Source organism: Dioscorea cayenensis, chromosome 19, assembly GCF_009730915.1.
Source record: "Dioscorea cayenensis subsp. rotundata cultivar TDr96_F1 chromosome 19, TDr96_F1_v2_PseudoChromosome.rev07_lg8_w22 25.fasta, whole genome shotgun sequence".
Lineage (NCBI taxonomy): Eukaryota > Viridiplantae > Streptophyta > Magnoliopsida > Dioscoreales > Dioscoreaceae > Dioscorea > Dioscorea cayenensis.
This window is the reverse complement of record NC_052489.1, coordinates 1,958,187-1,973,953: the sequence shown is the minus strand read 5'-3', so window position 1 is coordinate 1,973,953 and position 15,767 is coordinate 1,958,187. Positions and strand designations below refer to the sequence as shown.

Below are 15,767 nucleotides of genomic sequence, written 5' to 3'. Positions count from 1 at the left end.
AAAAATTTTGTACTATTACTAACAGGATTGGTCCAAGTCATACCGACTTGAGTCAATATATATATATATATATAATAATTTGCTAGAAAAAAATATATTTATTAAAAGTTTTTTCCCTGTCTCGCCTAATTTAGATTCTTAAACCAACAATATTTGGATCAATTGGTACCAAATCCTTTACGTAGAGCCGTTCATTTTTGGAAGGTCTCGAGTTCAAATTCTACGTCCATGAAAGTGAGAGACGCGTGGGCTCGAGATTGAAACTTTTACTCTACACGCCAGACGTTCTAGACTTACCCTTAAATGAGGGACGTTTGTCGTCTATGTAGCAAAAAAAAATTTAGATTCTTAAATTTTGTGGCTCTTGAAAAATTAATAAGTCAAAAAAAACTTTTAAAAAAATTTATTTCTATTACCATATACTCCTTAAAAACCATTAAAACTTATATATATATATATATATATATATATATATATATATATATATTTTGACAAAACGATGAGTGCATCATTCTCGTACACCATTCCCATGAATGGTGCACTTTTCTTTTAATAAATCTCCTTGTTGTTTTGTTGTTAGTTGAGTTTCACTTCTAATAATCTGACTTGTGTTTTGTCTATTTTTTTTTTTTCAATGAGCGGTGGTTTATCCACTCATTTTTTATTAAAAATAAAAACAAAAACAAAAACAAAAACAATAAGTAGTTGGCAATGGGACAGGGAGCTCTTATGGTTTCAAAAAAATGTTTTGATAAGGAAATATGTACTAGAAGGTTTAGTTTGAAATAATACATTTCAAAGGGTGTAGAAGTAAATTTACTTTTAAAAATCAGAATTTGACTGAAAATGGCTTGAGACCAAGAAAAAAGAACATCTTAGAACTGAAGAAATACCGAATCCAAAGGACCTTAAAAAAAAGACCCATGTTTTCTTACTTTTTCAACGTGGCAAGTCTCTATTGGTAAAAAAAATTATATAAAATTATAACATAACACTAAATGTATTCACAGACTCTCAAAACTCACCCACTAAAGTCACCCAACATGAAACTATCAGTTAACGAACCCTCCACGTCATCATCCCCTCCCTTTTAAAAGTTAAAACCCGCCATTTAAATCCCTCAACTCCATCCACCCCAACTAACACCCCTCATCAACAGATCCCCTACACCATTACAAACACCAAACTCTTCCATTTCTCCACTCATCATCTTCCACGTCATCTTTATTCATATTTATATTGAGGCCATTTCGGCGGATTAATCTCAGAAATTAATATAAAAACTAGAAAAAGTTTTCCAAAGAGAGAGTGATAGAGAGGGAAAACAGGGTGGGAATTGGAAACAAGAGTCATTAAAGCTGTTGTTTTTTTCCTTATTTTCTTCTTCTTTGATGCTTTTTATCTCTCTTTGACTTAGTGCGTTTCAGCAACTCTAAATTTTTTTCTGGTTTCCGTGTCTTCATGGCCTCCCAAATCCCATGAAAACATTGAAAAAGTCTTATCTTTTCATTGATTTTTAGATCCAATCCTGGAAACTAATTGGAATCATTCAATCTCGTCTTGAATCGGAGGAAAAATCCAAACTTGGAGGAGTTTTTGGAGGAAAGTTTGGATCTTGATGGGTTGCACTAGCTCCAAGCAAGCGCGGCGTGACCGGCGGCGTGGCCCATCGGCGGCGGTGGCGCGTTGCCGGTCGTTGCCGCCGAGCGGGCAGCATGTTGTGGCGCTGACGGCATCTACTCTGGGCTCGCTTAAGCTTGATGATGCCGCCGGCGATGAAGAGATGATGAAGACTTGCAATGACCACCTTGGCCTCTCGCCGGAGCTCGCCACCGCCGCCAAAGCATGGTCGGAGATGATTGAGAAAAAGATACCCAAAACTCCGACAGTGACTCCTCCCAATGAACCGGAAACCATCAATGCTTGGGAACTCATGGCCGGATTAGAAGACACCACTCCACCGCGCGCCGGCACCGGCGCTGCTGACACTGAACGAAGCTTCTCGTTTCATAGCTCATCGCCGAAGCCAATGTGGATGGTGCTTGGCGGTGAGGAAGACTCAATTATAGCTGACTTTGACCCGGAGATGATCTCGGCTTTTCGAAAAGCCTTTAAGAGCTTCTCGCCTGAGCCGGAGACAATCACCGGCATTGTCAAAGCTCGAGTGACTGAATTCCAAGAAAAGATTGATGCAAAGAAGGATGAGAAAATGTTATCTAATAACCAAGAGAAGGTGTTGTTGTATTTCACTAGTCTTAGAGGAGTTCGGAAAACTTATGAGGATTGTGCTAATGTGAGAATGATATTGAAAGGATATGGAGTCGAGGTTGATGAAAGGGATGTTTCAATGCATGGAGGATTCAAGGAGGAGTTGAATGAGATTCTTGGTGGTGGATTTGAAGGGAGAATGCTTCCAAGAGTGTTTGTTAATGGGAGGTACATTGGTGGAGTTGAGGAAGTTAGGCATTTACATGACGCCGGAGATCTATGGGACATTCTTCGGGGATGTCGGAAAATGGTGGAAGAGAAGGGGCAGTGTGAGGCTTGTTTTGATGTTCGGTTTGTACCTTGTGAGACTTGTTCGGGGAGTTGCAAGGTTTTTGTTGAGGATGAAGAGGATGAGGAGATGGAGATTGTATCGGGATTTAGACGATGTTTTGATTGCAATGAGAATGGCCTTGTTCGTTGCCCGTTTTGTTGCTGCTGAAGTTTTGCAGGTAATTCGAAGTTTTTCTAATTTTATTTTATTACTTGTTTGAGTGTTTTCTCTCTTTCTTTTTTGTGTGTAAAGAGGTTGTGCTCTGTTGTGTTGTTGTTCTTTAGATTGTGATTGTAGAGTATTTGATGCAATGGATACATAGATTGATTTTGTTTCTCAGTTCAATGTCTTACAAAAAGAAATAGAGTGGAGAGGATGATAGATTGATTATCTTCACTACTTGATACATTGTATTTGGAAAGAATTACATAGATTGATTGATTAGTTAGTTGGAATACAACCAACCAGAGGGAAAACAAAAGACAGGACAAGCATTTATTATCAAAGCAAATGAAATCAAACACTAGAGTTCACAAAGAACAAACAGCATCATTCCATACTTTTTGTTTGATTCCATGGACCACATTCATCATTTATGATTGACAAAGACTTCTTGTTCATAATCCTGAAACTCTGGAAAAATTTTACTGCCATGATTGGCCAAATCTGCAGTTAATTTAGCAGCCATACTAAGTGCATCAGACAATAACAATGCACCTGCAGCAAAATAACTGCTGTTGATCATAGTTTCAGCAGCCTCAGATACCCTAAGCCTTTCATCGACAGAACGAACAGCATCAATTCCAGTGTTTATCTTATCGGTAAGTCCAATGCGCTCGCTCAATTCAGCAATCTTAGCAGTGGCAGTGGCTGTGACTTTGTGAGAATCATCGAATTCTTTCGCCTTGCTCAACATATCTTTGGTTACAGCATATCCTTTTGACATAATGCCTTTTAACTCCTCCGCCATTTTTACTGCTTCTTGTGGAGTGTTACTGAATTTTCTTGCTTCATTAGCCTATGAATGTTTATACAATTCAATACAATAGTTAAGCAGAAATTTCTCCGGTTTTTAAATCACAAACAAGCTTACCGTTCCCCGGCGCGTTATGAACACATGCTGATCTACAATGACAGCTCCCTGAAAAACAAATATGAGTACAGACAATGAAAGTTGTCGAAAAGAAAATACGAAAAATCATCATCATCATCATACACTGAGAAGGACAGCAGTTTCCAGTGCATAAGGTTCACTGAATGTCACATAAGCAGTAGAAGCAAATTCTTCAGATCTGTGAATGAATTCAAAACAGCGAATGTGAGACATGAAAAATGCCGACAAATTGAAAAGCAACTAATATGCACCTTATGATCTCAATATGTTCAATGGCATCAGAAAATGAGAAAAACTTATAAACATGTCTTTCTGTTGCATTTGGAGAAAGATTTGTGATTTCTGCAACATGAACACTTGAATTCATCTTTGATTTCTGCAACTCAGCAAACCAAAATCACAAAGAAAAATAAAATCAATTGGTGATGGTTATGAAGAAGCAATGTCATCAGTACCAACAGAAAAATCCAAGCATGGTGAATGTTGATTTACTTATTTTCATTGTTTTGCTTAGAAAGAAGATTCATGGAAATTGGCTCAATTGTAGCACTTACCACTGTAAAGAGTGGAACTTTGAGATTTGTGTTCTTTGATCATAGTGCACTATATATTTTTTTTTTAACAAAGTGGTAAATATAGTGGACAAAAGGTGAATTATGAGAATATAAAGTCTAAATTAATTTTACAATTGCAGTAAAATGATCAAGTTTATATGAAAACTTATTTGTTCCGTTGCATATATATATCAATCTTATAATTTTGTTTTACATAAATTAAAACATGCAATTCAGATGGCTTTATTGTAAAACTATTTGTTTTATGAGAAAATTATGAATATCAATCACATATGATTTTAACTTATTGAAATTATTTAATTGGTTTAAATTTCAATAAAACACATCCAAATAATGAGTAACTTAAATTAAAAATTATGTTTTATTTTTCACACTAAATTGCCAAAAAAATATAGAATTAGGACAAATAATGAGTTAAACTACAAGTCATATATAACTAAGAATACAAATAAACAAATATATTTGTTAAGAGCTCCGGAGCTTGGCTCATCTAAGAGCTCAGCTCAACTTGGCTCATTTATTAAGTTAAACAAGAAATTCTTTAACCTAATTTTTGAACTCATAAGATAAATGACTTGAGCCTAAACACCCCTCAACTCAACTTGTTAAGGCTTATGAACATTTTATATTGTAGCACATTAGAAATACAACAATTTAAATATCTAATTCTTGCAATAATTGTTTTACTATAGTTAAATTACTATAACTAAGTTATTGTAACTGACCAAGCCTAATCTAACAAATGAAGCTCGATCAAATTAGGCTCGGTTTAAATAGTACCAAACTAAAGTTGAATATAGTAAAGTCCTTCTCTGCTCGATTACAACCTCTTATGTATACCATGGTATATTTCAAGAACAATATATATAAAAAGTATTAAATAATATTTTCATCACAAAATGAAATTATTTAATTTATTTTTCACTCAGAATCTCAACAGTGTCGGACTTCAAGTTATACATAACATTATTTCATACTTGAATAGTTACATTAAATTAAACACACAAAAAAAAAAAAAAAAAAAGTAAAATAGAAGTTACATAAGAAGACTCCGAATAAGCGAAGCTTGAGCACTATTCGTCTCCTCAGTCAAAGTGAGAAGCTCGGCAAGCTTTTCACTCAAATCCTCCACCTCATTTTGCAGCTTCTTAATGTATCTACATGTCTCCTTCAATACCTTTTCCGCCGATGCCTTCAAAAAAACATTAAAAATCAAAAATCGAGAGTTCGAGGGTAAGACATTTAAAGGTCTTGAGCTCAAAACTCATTGAAAGCATTAATTGTAATAAGTAATCAGTTGTGAGTTAGTATGACTGTATGAGCGTATAGCCCAAACCCCTCATTTCCAGCTAAGAGTGCACGGGATGGATAATCAATTTTCAGCTCATGTGCACGCGCCGATGTATATAACCATTTGTTGCTTTAATAAAAAAATAAAAAATTATGAGAAACATATAAATAAAAGATAGTTACTCTGTCAGTGTTTCGAATTCGAGTTTCAGGGAGAAGGGCTTGTAACTTGGAGATGAGATCAATGATTTGATCCTCAGTGATATTTGGAGAGGATGAGGATTGTCTTGAGTGAGATGATCTCCTGCTAGACATGGTCTTTTTCTTTGTGATATATAGATTGATATATATAAATATATATAAATATAGAAAGAGTTTTTTGTAGTAGTAACCAAGGTTTTGGTCAGGCTTAATTTGGACAAGAGAAACAAAGAGTAGAAGTAGAGAGAGAGAGAACAATGGAGGAACACAAGTGGTGTTGTAGAGAAGGGGACACAAGCTGCATGGGAGGAGCAAATTGGATTTAAATACTGAACTAAATTGAGAAATTTTGTTTGACTTTTCATTATATCTACATTATTACCACATGCTTATACCCTATATATATTCATGTAAAATATCGATTATACCCCAAAATAATTTATGTGTAATATATATATATATTATATTTAAAAAAAAATAAAATAGACAAACCATATCAGGGGTGCTCATGTGCCTTCACCTAGTGTGAGAAGATTTGATCTTTTTTCTCGGTAAAAAATACAAAAATATTATGCAAAGAATCTTTTGCAAATAGATTAAAAAATCATTGATAAATTAATTAAAATTATCATTTATTTTATTTTTATTTTTATTTTTTATTTGTTGATATAAACAGATGTAGAACAAAAAAGATCATGGTGGCATGAATGGAGAGGATACTAGATAAAATTATATACTATAAAATAAACCTAATTTCTATACTAAGTTAGTGAAACTTGTAGTTGTATATGTATAAACACAACATATATATTCCAACAAAAAGGTAGGTTATTTTTTTAAAAAAAGAAATAGTTGATTGTGCATATAAATAAATAAATAAATATTAATAATTTACAGAGATATAAGAGTTTTATGGTAGTATATTAGAATCAACAATATTTGTCGGCAAAGAGGGGCTATATATGTAAATTTATTCCTATATATATAAATATATGAATATATTATTATTGCATTTGTTTCATAATAAGAGAATGGAGCATAGATTTGTTTACGTCATCTAAAGAGTTATATCTCACGTGAATTGGTCAAAGATGATGACACATGCAACTTGCTTTAATTTCATTCCCATGCATACACTCAACCATGTTTAAATTTTTTTTTTTCAAATTAAGACAAACTAAACATATATACATTGTATATAATTAAACACTTAAAAACAGTAATTTACAGAGAGGATTGATCTAAATGACAGCAATAAAGTGTACTTAATGATATATGTTATATTATCCATGTACAAAGTACTCAGTCTTTATATATATATAAACTTTGATTAATGATATATGTTTTTGAACTATGGCACTAGCTAGGATCAATTTGTTTTAGCATAGACTAGCTTTCATTTGAGAAAGTCTTTCTTAATGAAATGATCATTTAACACCGACCTTCCTGAGAAGAAAAAATTAAAAATAAAAAAAAATAAAAAAAAGACTTATTCAACACCGACAAATTTACATATCTCTGAAATCAGATCTCTGAACTATATACATATAAATATATATATAAATGTACAAATGTGGGGTCAATTGGATTAGTTTGTAATTTTAAAATGAGAAGAAGAAAGTTCAAAGTTAAATTGGGGAAGAGAATAAAGACAAAGAAAGTGCACGTGTAGTGGTATTTTTTGGAAATTTAACTTGAACCATTTGCATGCATGGATTGATCACGTGGGTTAGAAATGATTTTAAAGTTTTTAATATAATTATACTTGACTTTCCAAGTTCTTTGGTTGCAGGGAAAGTGAGTGGAAAGTGAACGGAAGTGAGGGAGAATGAGCCTAATATATGACAAGATAAAAATTGATTTAAAAAATTAAATTAAATTAAAAAAAATGGAATTGAAATGTGACAGGTTTTCCTTTCCCTATGTATTAATCTGGATATTGCCCAGTATTTTAGTTCACCTCACATTATAAATTTTTAAAGCATAGTTCACCTCACATTATAAATTTTTAAAGCATCGTTAAACCACGGTAATTGATGCATCTATAATTATCACTTATCTTTCATTGAATAAATATTAAATTTTTATGGAAAAAAAAATGCAATTAAAGTAGATACAAAAATAAAAATGTTCATGGTATTTCTGCATCTTTATCATCTTTTTTATTGTTTTGAAAATTGAATGCAAGGAAATCATCCGTGATATGTATATCAACAAAATCAAACATTAACTCATAATAAACATTATCAAATACCTTAATTAATTTCACCTTCCCTTAATCAAACACCTTACTGCTCTAATATTCAGTCCAAACAAATATTTATCACCATTGATACTCCAAAGTCCTCAAAACATATCTACATTCACTGATTCACCACCATAACACAAAAACAAAAAAAAACCCAAAATGCTGCATTTGATTGATCATCACTTCCATCTTTGTTTAAATGTGGTGGTGCTGCAGCTGCAATAACTTAGAGTAGGCTCCTTCAGGTCCCCGGGCAATGAGCTCGCCATGGCTACCTTGCTCTGTGATCCGGCCATCTTGCACCACGGCAATGCTGTCAACTCCCCGAATCGTTGAAAGCCGATGAGCAACAATCACCGTTGTTCGGCCTCTCATCAGCCTCTCCAATGCTTCCTGCAGCATTGCTTCTGATTCTGCATCTAATGCACTTGTAGCTTCATCGAGGAGTAACACTGCCGGGTCTTTCAGCACGGCTCTTGCAATCGCAATCCTCTGCTTCTGTCCACCGGAAAGTTGCACACCTCGCTCCCCGACCGCCGTTTTGTATCCATCGGGCAATGCACTTACAAAACCATGCACATTTGCTGCTTTTGCGGCTTCAATGACTTCTGCTTCAGTTGCATTGTCTTTGCCATAGGCAATGTTGTCGAAGATGTTGGCCGCAAATAGCACTGGCTCTTGCTGCACTAGACCAATCTTCATCCTGAGGGATTTCAGGTGTAGTCTTCTAATGTCTTTGCCATCAATCATAACTTTCCCTGCGGTTGGATCGTAGAACCGTTCGATGAGTGCGATGACTGAGCTCTTACCGGAGCCACTAGCTCCTACTAGTGCCTGGCTCTGGCCTGCACGAATGCGAAGGTTGAGGTCCTTGAAGATGGAGACTTCAGGCCGAGATGGGTAGGTGAAATCAACATGCCGAAGTTCAATCTCGCCTCGTATTGAGTCCACAGACTCACTGTCTGGATCATCGGCATCAATGCGGGTGCCACGGTTGAGAATGGAGAAGACTGATCGAATTGATTCCCCACCGCGAATGATCTCAGGTGCCATACTTACAGTCTCAGCAACAGAATTTGCAGTAATAACTAAAACAACAAACACCTTGACGACCTTCGAGAATGTGGACATGCCTGAACGAACAAGGTGAGCTCCATACCAGAGAATGAGAGCTTCGGATGCATAAAGAGAGAGCTGGGCAAGCCCAAAGAGAATCCCAGATGTTTGGCTCCGACGAAAACTGCGGAGCTGAGGGATTCGGAGCTCATGCCGGAAAAGAGTGAGGATCTTGTCTTGTGCATTGAAGGCCGCAACTGTGCGAATGTTGCTCACTCCCTCTCCGGCAATCATGCTGGTTTTAGCATGTGCCTTTGCTGTGTCTCCAGCAAATCCTTTCAGTGAGAGTTGCTGAATAACATTATTATATTCAAGAGAAAATGATCAGCTTCTACCATCAAACAGTTCAAAAAACGAAGAATATCAATTAAGTTCACATTCTTCAATCTGTTAACTTTTATTAACAGAAGAAGAATTCAGTTAAATTAAGAAAGGTAAACATATCCAGATCACAAAGAGTGATGCTATGGTGAATACCAAGCAATGAAAAGGCATTGATACAGAGAAACTTTATTAAAGGAAGCACAGTAAGATGTCTCGAGAGAAGAGAATCTCACATGGCCAACATCTGCATTGTTCTTTAGTTGCAGTTGGTAAAAGAAAATAAGGGCAGACGAACTTTTTTCTTTTTTCTTTCTTCTTTTTTAACTTTTTTACCATGCTCAAACAAAATAATTAAAAGATGGCAGATGTCAGGGCATGGTGGACTGACTCACCCAATTTCTCGAGATGCACATTGTACACATGTTGATGTTTTTACAGAACGCCATATGCTAATAATAAATGCACGGTGGCCTCCCTAGGCAACCATGCTTTGTGCACAGATACAACAAAGTCAAAGAGAATAGCATCTAACCAGACCAAAAAAAAAAAAAATGTTAACAGAGAGCAGCCAGGAAGGAGGTGGGAGGTGCAGTGTTTTTTGTCAGTGTACTGATCCACACAGAATGTGTTTGTTTAGAAAATAGATATTTTTACTGAATCATCTTTGTCTTTTAATGTGTGGAAGCTCATCGTGTACTAAGCTACCTACTATGTTATCACTAACAAACATGTTGAGATATTATTGATGATTCATGCGAATCATGCTTGTAGTTTTAAAGTATAGTATTTAACAAGTTACCACTAACAAACATGTCGAGATATTATTGATGATTCATGCATGTAGTTTTACAGTATAGTACTTAACAAGTAGTTAGCAGTATGCAGTAGTACCTGGGCGAAGTTGGCTAGAACAAGGAGAGGGAAGGTGCCGAGAATGAGGAGGGAAACACGCCACTCAACAATGAAACCGACAACAAAGGATGTGAGAAGAGAGGTCATGTTCTGCAGAATCACAGAAATTCTCTCTGCAATTGCGGACTTCACATCGGCAGCATCAGTTGCCAATCGAGCGGCAACAAGGGTTGAATTGTTCTCCTCTTCATCATACCAACCTACTTCATTCTTTAATATTGCTGCAACAAAAATCACAGTTTGTCTAAGTTATACATACATGCAGATTCCTTGCAAAGTGTGAAAGCAATGTGATTTACTAACCAGCGAGCATCATTCTTCTAACCCGGGTTGTGAGATTCTCCCCCATTATGCTGAAGAAGTAATGCTGCACTAGATAAGCTACAACAGCATAGAGTCCTGCTCCAATGTATATGAACACAAATTCCTTGATCTTGCTCTCCATCAAATTGGTATCCCTGTAATAGAACACCTCAATCATATTGCTCATCACTATTGCAAATGTTGGTCCAATAAATCCAGAAAGAACTGATCCAATGGCGCCCAAGATGGCATATGGCCATTCTGGAGCATTTAACTTAAGAAGCCTGATGAAATAGCCATCAGGTGCTGGATATTTCCGATCATTGTCAGCATTAGAGACCATCTCAATACGCCCATCAGCTCCAGTGCTGTACTGGTAGCTCAAGTTCCTTAAACTTCCAGATCTTAGGCTTAAAGACTTGGTAGACAGAGAATGGCTAAGGCGCGAAGATCTAGATCTTCGAGTGGACATACCACCAAAATCTCTATTTCTTGCCATTTCTTGGAACCTCATTAGAGATGCATATGCTCCAGTGCTTCCCTTAGCAAGCAGTTCTTCATGGGTTCCTGTCTCGACTACCTGTCCTTGTTGGATAACAGCAATTGTATCAACATTTCGAATCGTCGATAGTTGATGCGCAACCACTACAGTTGTTCTCCCAACCATGAGGCGGTCCAGTGCTTCTTGAACAATGCTTGCAGAGCCTGCATCCAAGGCACTTGTAGCTTCATCCAGGAGCAGGATCTTGGGATTCTTCAGCATGGCTCGAGCAATGGCAATTCGCTGTTTCTGACCACCAGATAACTGAACTCCTCGCTCACCAACCTGAACAAAACAGAATGTCAACCTCTCAGAAAGGAAAAAAGAAAATCAGTCCTAATATAATCTCAACATGCAATGAAGATCCCGATGAAGCCTTCCTTGACCTACACCACTTCATGGTGGAATCATATGTGAGAACAGGGTATCCAGGAAATGCAACTTGAATACTTTATTTTACGATAGCTAAAAATAGTCACCTGGGTGTTGTACCCATTGGGAAGTAGAGCTATAAAGCTGTGAGCATTTGCAGCAGATGCAGCATTTTCAACTTCAGCCATTGTGGCATCCGGTTTTCCATAAAGTATATTCTCAAGGATTGTGGTCGCAAAAAGTGCTGGTTCTTGGTTTACCAGCCCAATTTGATCTCGTAACCACTTCAATTGAAGAGTCCTTATGTCCACATTATCCAACAGAACCTGCCCTGCAACAGCATTAAGAAAAAGAAAGAACTGTTTAGGAGACAACTCCTACCCAATGAACATTTCAACTTTATTCCCCACATTCCTTCAAGTTAAGTCACACAATACCTTGATTAGGGTCATAGAACCTTTCAATCAAAGCAACCACAGTGCTCTTTCCAGACCCACTACCTCCAACAACTGCAACAGTCTTTCCTGCAGGAAAGAAGAGAGAAAAGTCTCGGAAAATAATGGCACCAGGACGTGATGGATAACTGAATGTTACATCTTTGAGTTCTATATTTCCATGAACTTCATCTAAACATTTGCCATCGGAAGGATCCTGAATTATGGATGGTTTTTGCCTAATTATTTCAAGCAGCTTGTATCCAGCAGCTTTCCCTTTGCTAAATGCTCCAAGATTAGAGAATGCTTGCCCGAGACTCCTGCATGAGCAAACAGAATATTCAGCAAGATAGACAACAGTCAGTGTTGTTTGACCCTACTACAGAGGAACAACTGCTGCAATAAATGCAATAATTATGAAGCTAGAATCACTTCAAGCCTGATGTCCCAGTATATTATTTGCAAATCTAAGCTAAGTAAAAATAACAAACTTGAGCATTTATTGAAGATGTATGTTGATGACCAAAATAATGAGTTCAGAAGCTTACAAGCCACCAACTATGGCAGAAAAAATGGCTGTGAAAGCTTTTCCACCATCTGTTTGACCATTCCTAATGAAGACACCGGCATACCAGAAAACCAACGCCCATGACATGCACGCTATACCATACGTGCACCCAATCCCAAGACCCTTTGCCATCCCTGCCTTGTATCCAAGCTTCAAAGTGTTCTGAATAGCTTCAGAGTAGGCATTGAGTGCCTTGCTCTCACCCACATATGAATATACGGTCCGAACTTGAGTAATAGCCTACGGGAGGAAAAAAATTAGGGAAAATCAATCGAACATCCATGACAATCAAGACCAAACTTGACACGACTTACCCATAATTAAAAATTAAAGCAACAACGCACAGAATGAACCGCTGGTAACAAAGTTAAGGTTTAACAGGTTTATGACGCGTTCAGAGGCACCACATTTGTGGAGTGCCACATAAAAGTGCATATTTTCAAGCACATATCATATTAGGCATTATATATTGGTTTGGTTTCTCACTCCAGTCAAAAGTCACAAAGGAGAGAATCATCATTGAGGCAGCCTTTATTTTCCAAAGTTAAATAGGCACTCGAACGAATGAAAATATGATTAATACTCCGAACTGTTTGTCGATAGTCAATTTGGCAAGCTTTGTTCTACATCAATCACCTTTTGCACATGTACCATGAAATTAACTGAGCATAGAGAACAGTGCAAGTACTGTATCTGCATCACTTGGTGAGAGGCACTCTTCATCACCCCACCTAACGTTAGCATCCAAATCCAGCAAGTATTCACTGTTCTGATTGGACACATAGCGTGATCCTAAATAACTACAGCTTGTGTATAGAATGCAAAATTATTCAGCAATGAGGTAGACAAATCAACATAGATTGAATGTCTCTAGTTCAGTATTATTTATATATTTCTCATGGTGGGAATCTAACTATTTAAGTGGCCAGGCCCACGTCGTATACATGGCAACAGTAAACCAAGTTTATCACTCCTGGAGAAGGCATCAAGACAAGCAGTCCCCATCATCAACAAATGACCACCGAGCAACGCATTAGATACTCAAGTCTATATATCTACACAAAGAACCCGGGTCCATGCCTCAATTCTTCACCGAAAAAATCCATAAAAAATGGTATCTTTTTTAAACCAAAAAGGTCATTAGACGCACACCATCCAATCCACAGAGAAAATTCAATGCAGAAATGTAGTAGCTGAGGTAATATGATTTACACCAAAAACAAAGACTGCAAAAAAACAAGAAATCAACATAATGGAAGAAAACGAAGAAAAGCGACAAACTTTTTAAACAAGAACACATGAGGAAACAGTACACGGCCAACCAAACCAACATGCATTGAGACAATGAAGAGATATACATACCTGTTCGGCAATAATGCCAGCATTGGCGTAAGACTCACGACTCTTCGAAGTGAGACCAGTGATAGTATACGCATAAAGCCCTCCGGCGAACGCAATGCCGGGGATGACCGCCACACTGAGCAACGCCAGCCGCCACGCCGACACGAACCCAACCACCAGCCCAGCCAGGAACGTCGACAAGTAGTGTATGAAGTTCCCCACCTACAAAGCCACCAACTTTAGACCCTGAAACACCATTTCCACTGATAACAAACAAAAAAAGAGGCTCACCTTCTCGCTAATGGCGTCCTGGACGAGCAGCGTGTCGGTAGAAACTCCAAAGACGATGTCCCCGGTGCGCGCGTCGGTGTCAAAGAACCCCACGTCCTGCATCAGCACGGCCTCCAGGTAGCGCTTTCGAAGCGTGCCCACCTGCCTCTCCCCCGTATACATCCAGCAAGCAATCTCTGCCCACAAGTACAACGCGGTAACACAAACCTTAACCTCACCGCGAACAACAAGACCCAACCCAACCGAATACCCTCACCGCCGGTGAGCCTAACTCGGGCCAGGGATACAACCCACGAGGCACCGTGACAGCGACGTGAGAACCAAGAAAGAGACGAAAATACGACGGGTTATGTGGACCCCACCGGTGAACCGGTGATTCAGTGATTGTAACCAGAGCGAATAAAGACAAAGAAAAACCAATCTAGAGGTTGAAGATGATATGCCAGTGCCGTGCCTCTTATGCTCACCGCCGGTGAGCTCTTCCGTTCTTAATGAAAAAGATAAAATAAAAATAAATTAAAAATAAATGGTTACCTGCGTACGATGCCAAGCAAACCACGATGCCGAGGTATACGAAGTATAGAGCGTACTAAAAAAAATTCAAAATATTTAAATAAATAATTAGAAAAAAAATAGAAAAAGGAAAAACGAGAGAGAGAGAGAGAGAGAGAGACCTTGGAGACTTCGGCGGTCATGGCGTGGAGATCGTGCTGGTTTTTGCCGAAGCCATTGAAGAGGTCACCAAGGAAGAGGAAGAAGACAGGCATGGCAGCGCCATGGAGGATGGCACCGATGGTACCAGCCGCCATGAGCGCTAGATCAAGCCGGTCAGCAAAGGAGAAGAGCTCGTGGAACCCCACACTTTGCTCCTTACCTTTCTTCTCCCCTTCCCCAGCGATCGCCGCCGGCTTGACATCACCCACGTCCCCCATTGCCTTGTCCGAGCTCCGAATGAGCGCCGATGAATCGATCGAGCTTGGTCTCCCCGCTGCTCCGAGCTGAGATCAGCGGCAGCACTGGAGGTATGGGTGAAATTTTTCTTTGTATTTTTGGTTTCTTTTTCGGTGCGCTTTCGATTTTTAGAATGGACATCGATAAAAGAGCTTGTGTTTATAAGAGCTTGAGAGGTGCGGTAACTTGCCGGTGAGAATAAGAGTGATTACCGAGAAGGATGGTTTGGAGGGACTTGTGTCGGAATGTGCGGTGAGGTTACGCGCGGGGGATCACGGGGGTTGTGTGTAGGTTGGACCCTAGGGTGAAGATTAGATAACCTGGATATTAATACGTGGCGGATGATGATTGGGTTATTGTTGGAAACGGCAAACGGTTAGCATGACAGCATAAGATGCCAGTGCTCACTCACTGCTCCTTGGGACCTGGGAAACGGACTTGGGAAACGTGTTATTTACTTTGACTGAATAATATATTTATTTTTATTAAAATATATAATTTCTTAATTAATATAATATAAATTTAATTTTAAATATATATATATATATGTATAGGTACTTAGTCTTTTTTTTTTTTTAAGAAAAATTTATTTATAAATCAAAGTTTTCAATTTTCACTGTGACATTTTAACATTTCGTTTAATTTAT

General features: G+C 37.8%; 4 protein-coding genes across 4 annotated transcripts; 1 reads left to right on the top strand and 3 right to left on the bottom strand.

Moving 5' to 3' along the window:
• The first annotated feature begins 1,439 nt into the window (after nucleotides 1-1,439).
• LOC120283617 (uncharacterized protein At3g28850) lies at nucleotides 1,440-2,897 on the top strand. The gene has a single exon (XM_039290323.1). The coding sequence runs from the start codon at nucleotides 1,619-1,621 to the stop codon at nucleotides 2,705-2,707; it is 1,089 nt and encodes a 362-aa protein (XP_039146257.1). The 5' UTR covers nucleotides 1,440-1,618; the 3' UTR covers nucleotides 2,708-2,897.
• A 60-nt stretch (nucleotides 2,898-2,957) lies between these two features.
• LOC120250708 (binding partner of ACD11 1-like) lies at nucleotides 2,958-5,071 on the bottom strand. Its single transcript, XM_039259548.1, has 5 exons — nucleotides 5,009-5,071; nucleotides 3,905-4,029; nucleotides 3,756-3,831; nucleotides 3,633-3,680; nucleotides 2,958-3,557 (listed from the first exon to the last, which is right to left on the bottom strand). The coding sequence occupies exons 1-5, from the start codon at nucleotides 5,069-5,071 to the stop codon at nucleotides 3,129-3,131; spliced, it is 741 nt and encodes a 246-aa protein (XP_039115482.1). The 3' UTR covers nucleotides 2,958-3,128.
• Nucleotides 5,072-5,264: 193 nt separating this feature from the next.
• Nucleotides 5,265-5,833, bottom strand: LOC120283326 (transcription factor PRE6-like). Its single transcript, XM_039289978.1, has 2 exons — nucleotides 5,702-5,833; nucleotides 5,265-5,420 (listed from the first exon to the last, which is right to left on the bottom strand). Exons 1-2 carry the CDS (start codon nucleotides 5,831-5,833, stop codon nucleotides 5,265-5,267), a joined length of 288 nt encoding a protein of 95 aa, XP_039145912.1.
• A 2,120-nt stretch (nucleotides 5,834-7,953) lies between these two features.
• LOC120283400 (ABC transporter B family member 19) lies at nucleotides 7,954-15,266 on the bottom strand. The gene is made up of 10 exons (XM_039290078.1): nucleotides 14,844-15,266; nucleotides 14,704-14,758; nucleotides 14,170-14,345; nucleotides 13,900-14,100; nucleotides 12,518-12,777; nucleotides 11,973-12,289; nucleotides 11,643-11,866; nucleotides 10,623-11,448; nucleotides 10,299-10,540; nucleotides 7,954-9,374 (listed from the first exon to the last, which is right to left on the bottom strand). The coding sequence occupies exons 1-10, from the start codon at nucleotides 15,099-15,101 to the stop codon at nucleotides 8,163-8,165; spliced, it is 3,771 nt and encodes a 1,256-aa protein (XP_039146012.1). The 5' UTR covers nucleotides 15,102-15,266; the 3' UTR covers nucleotides 7,954-8,162.
• Nucleotides 15,267-15,767: the final 501 nt, after the last annotated feature.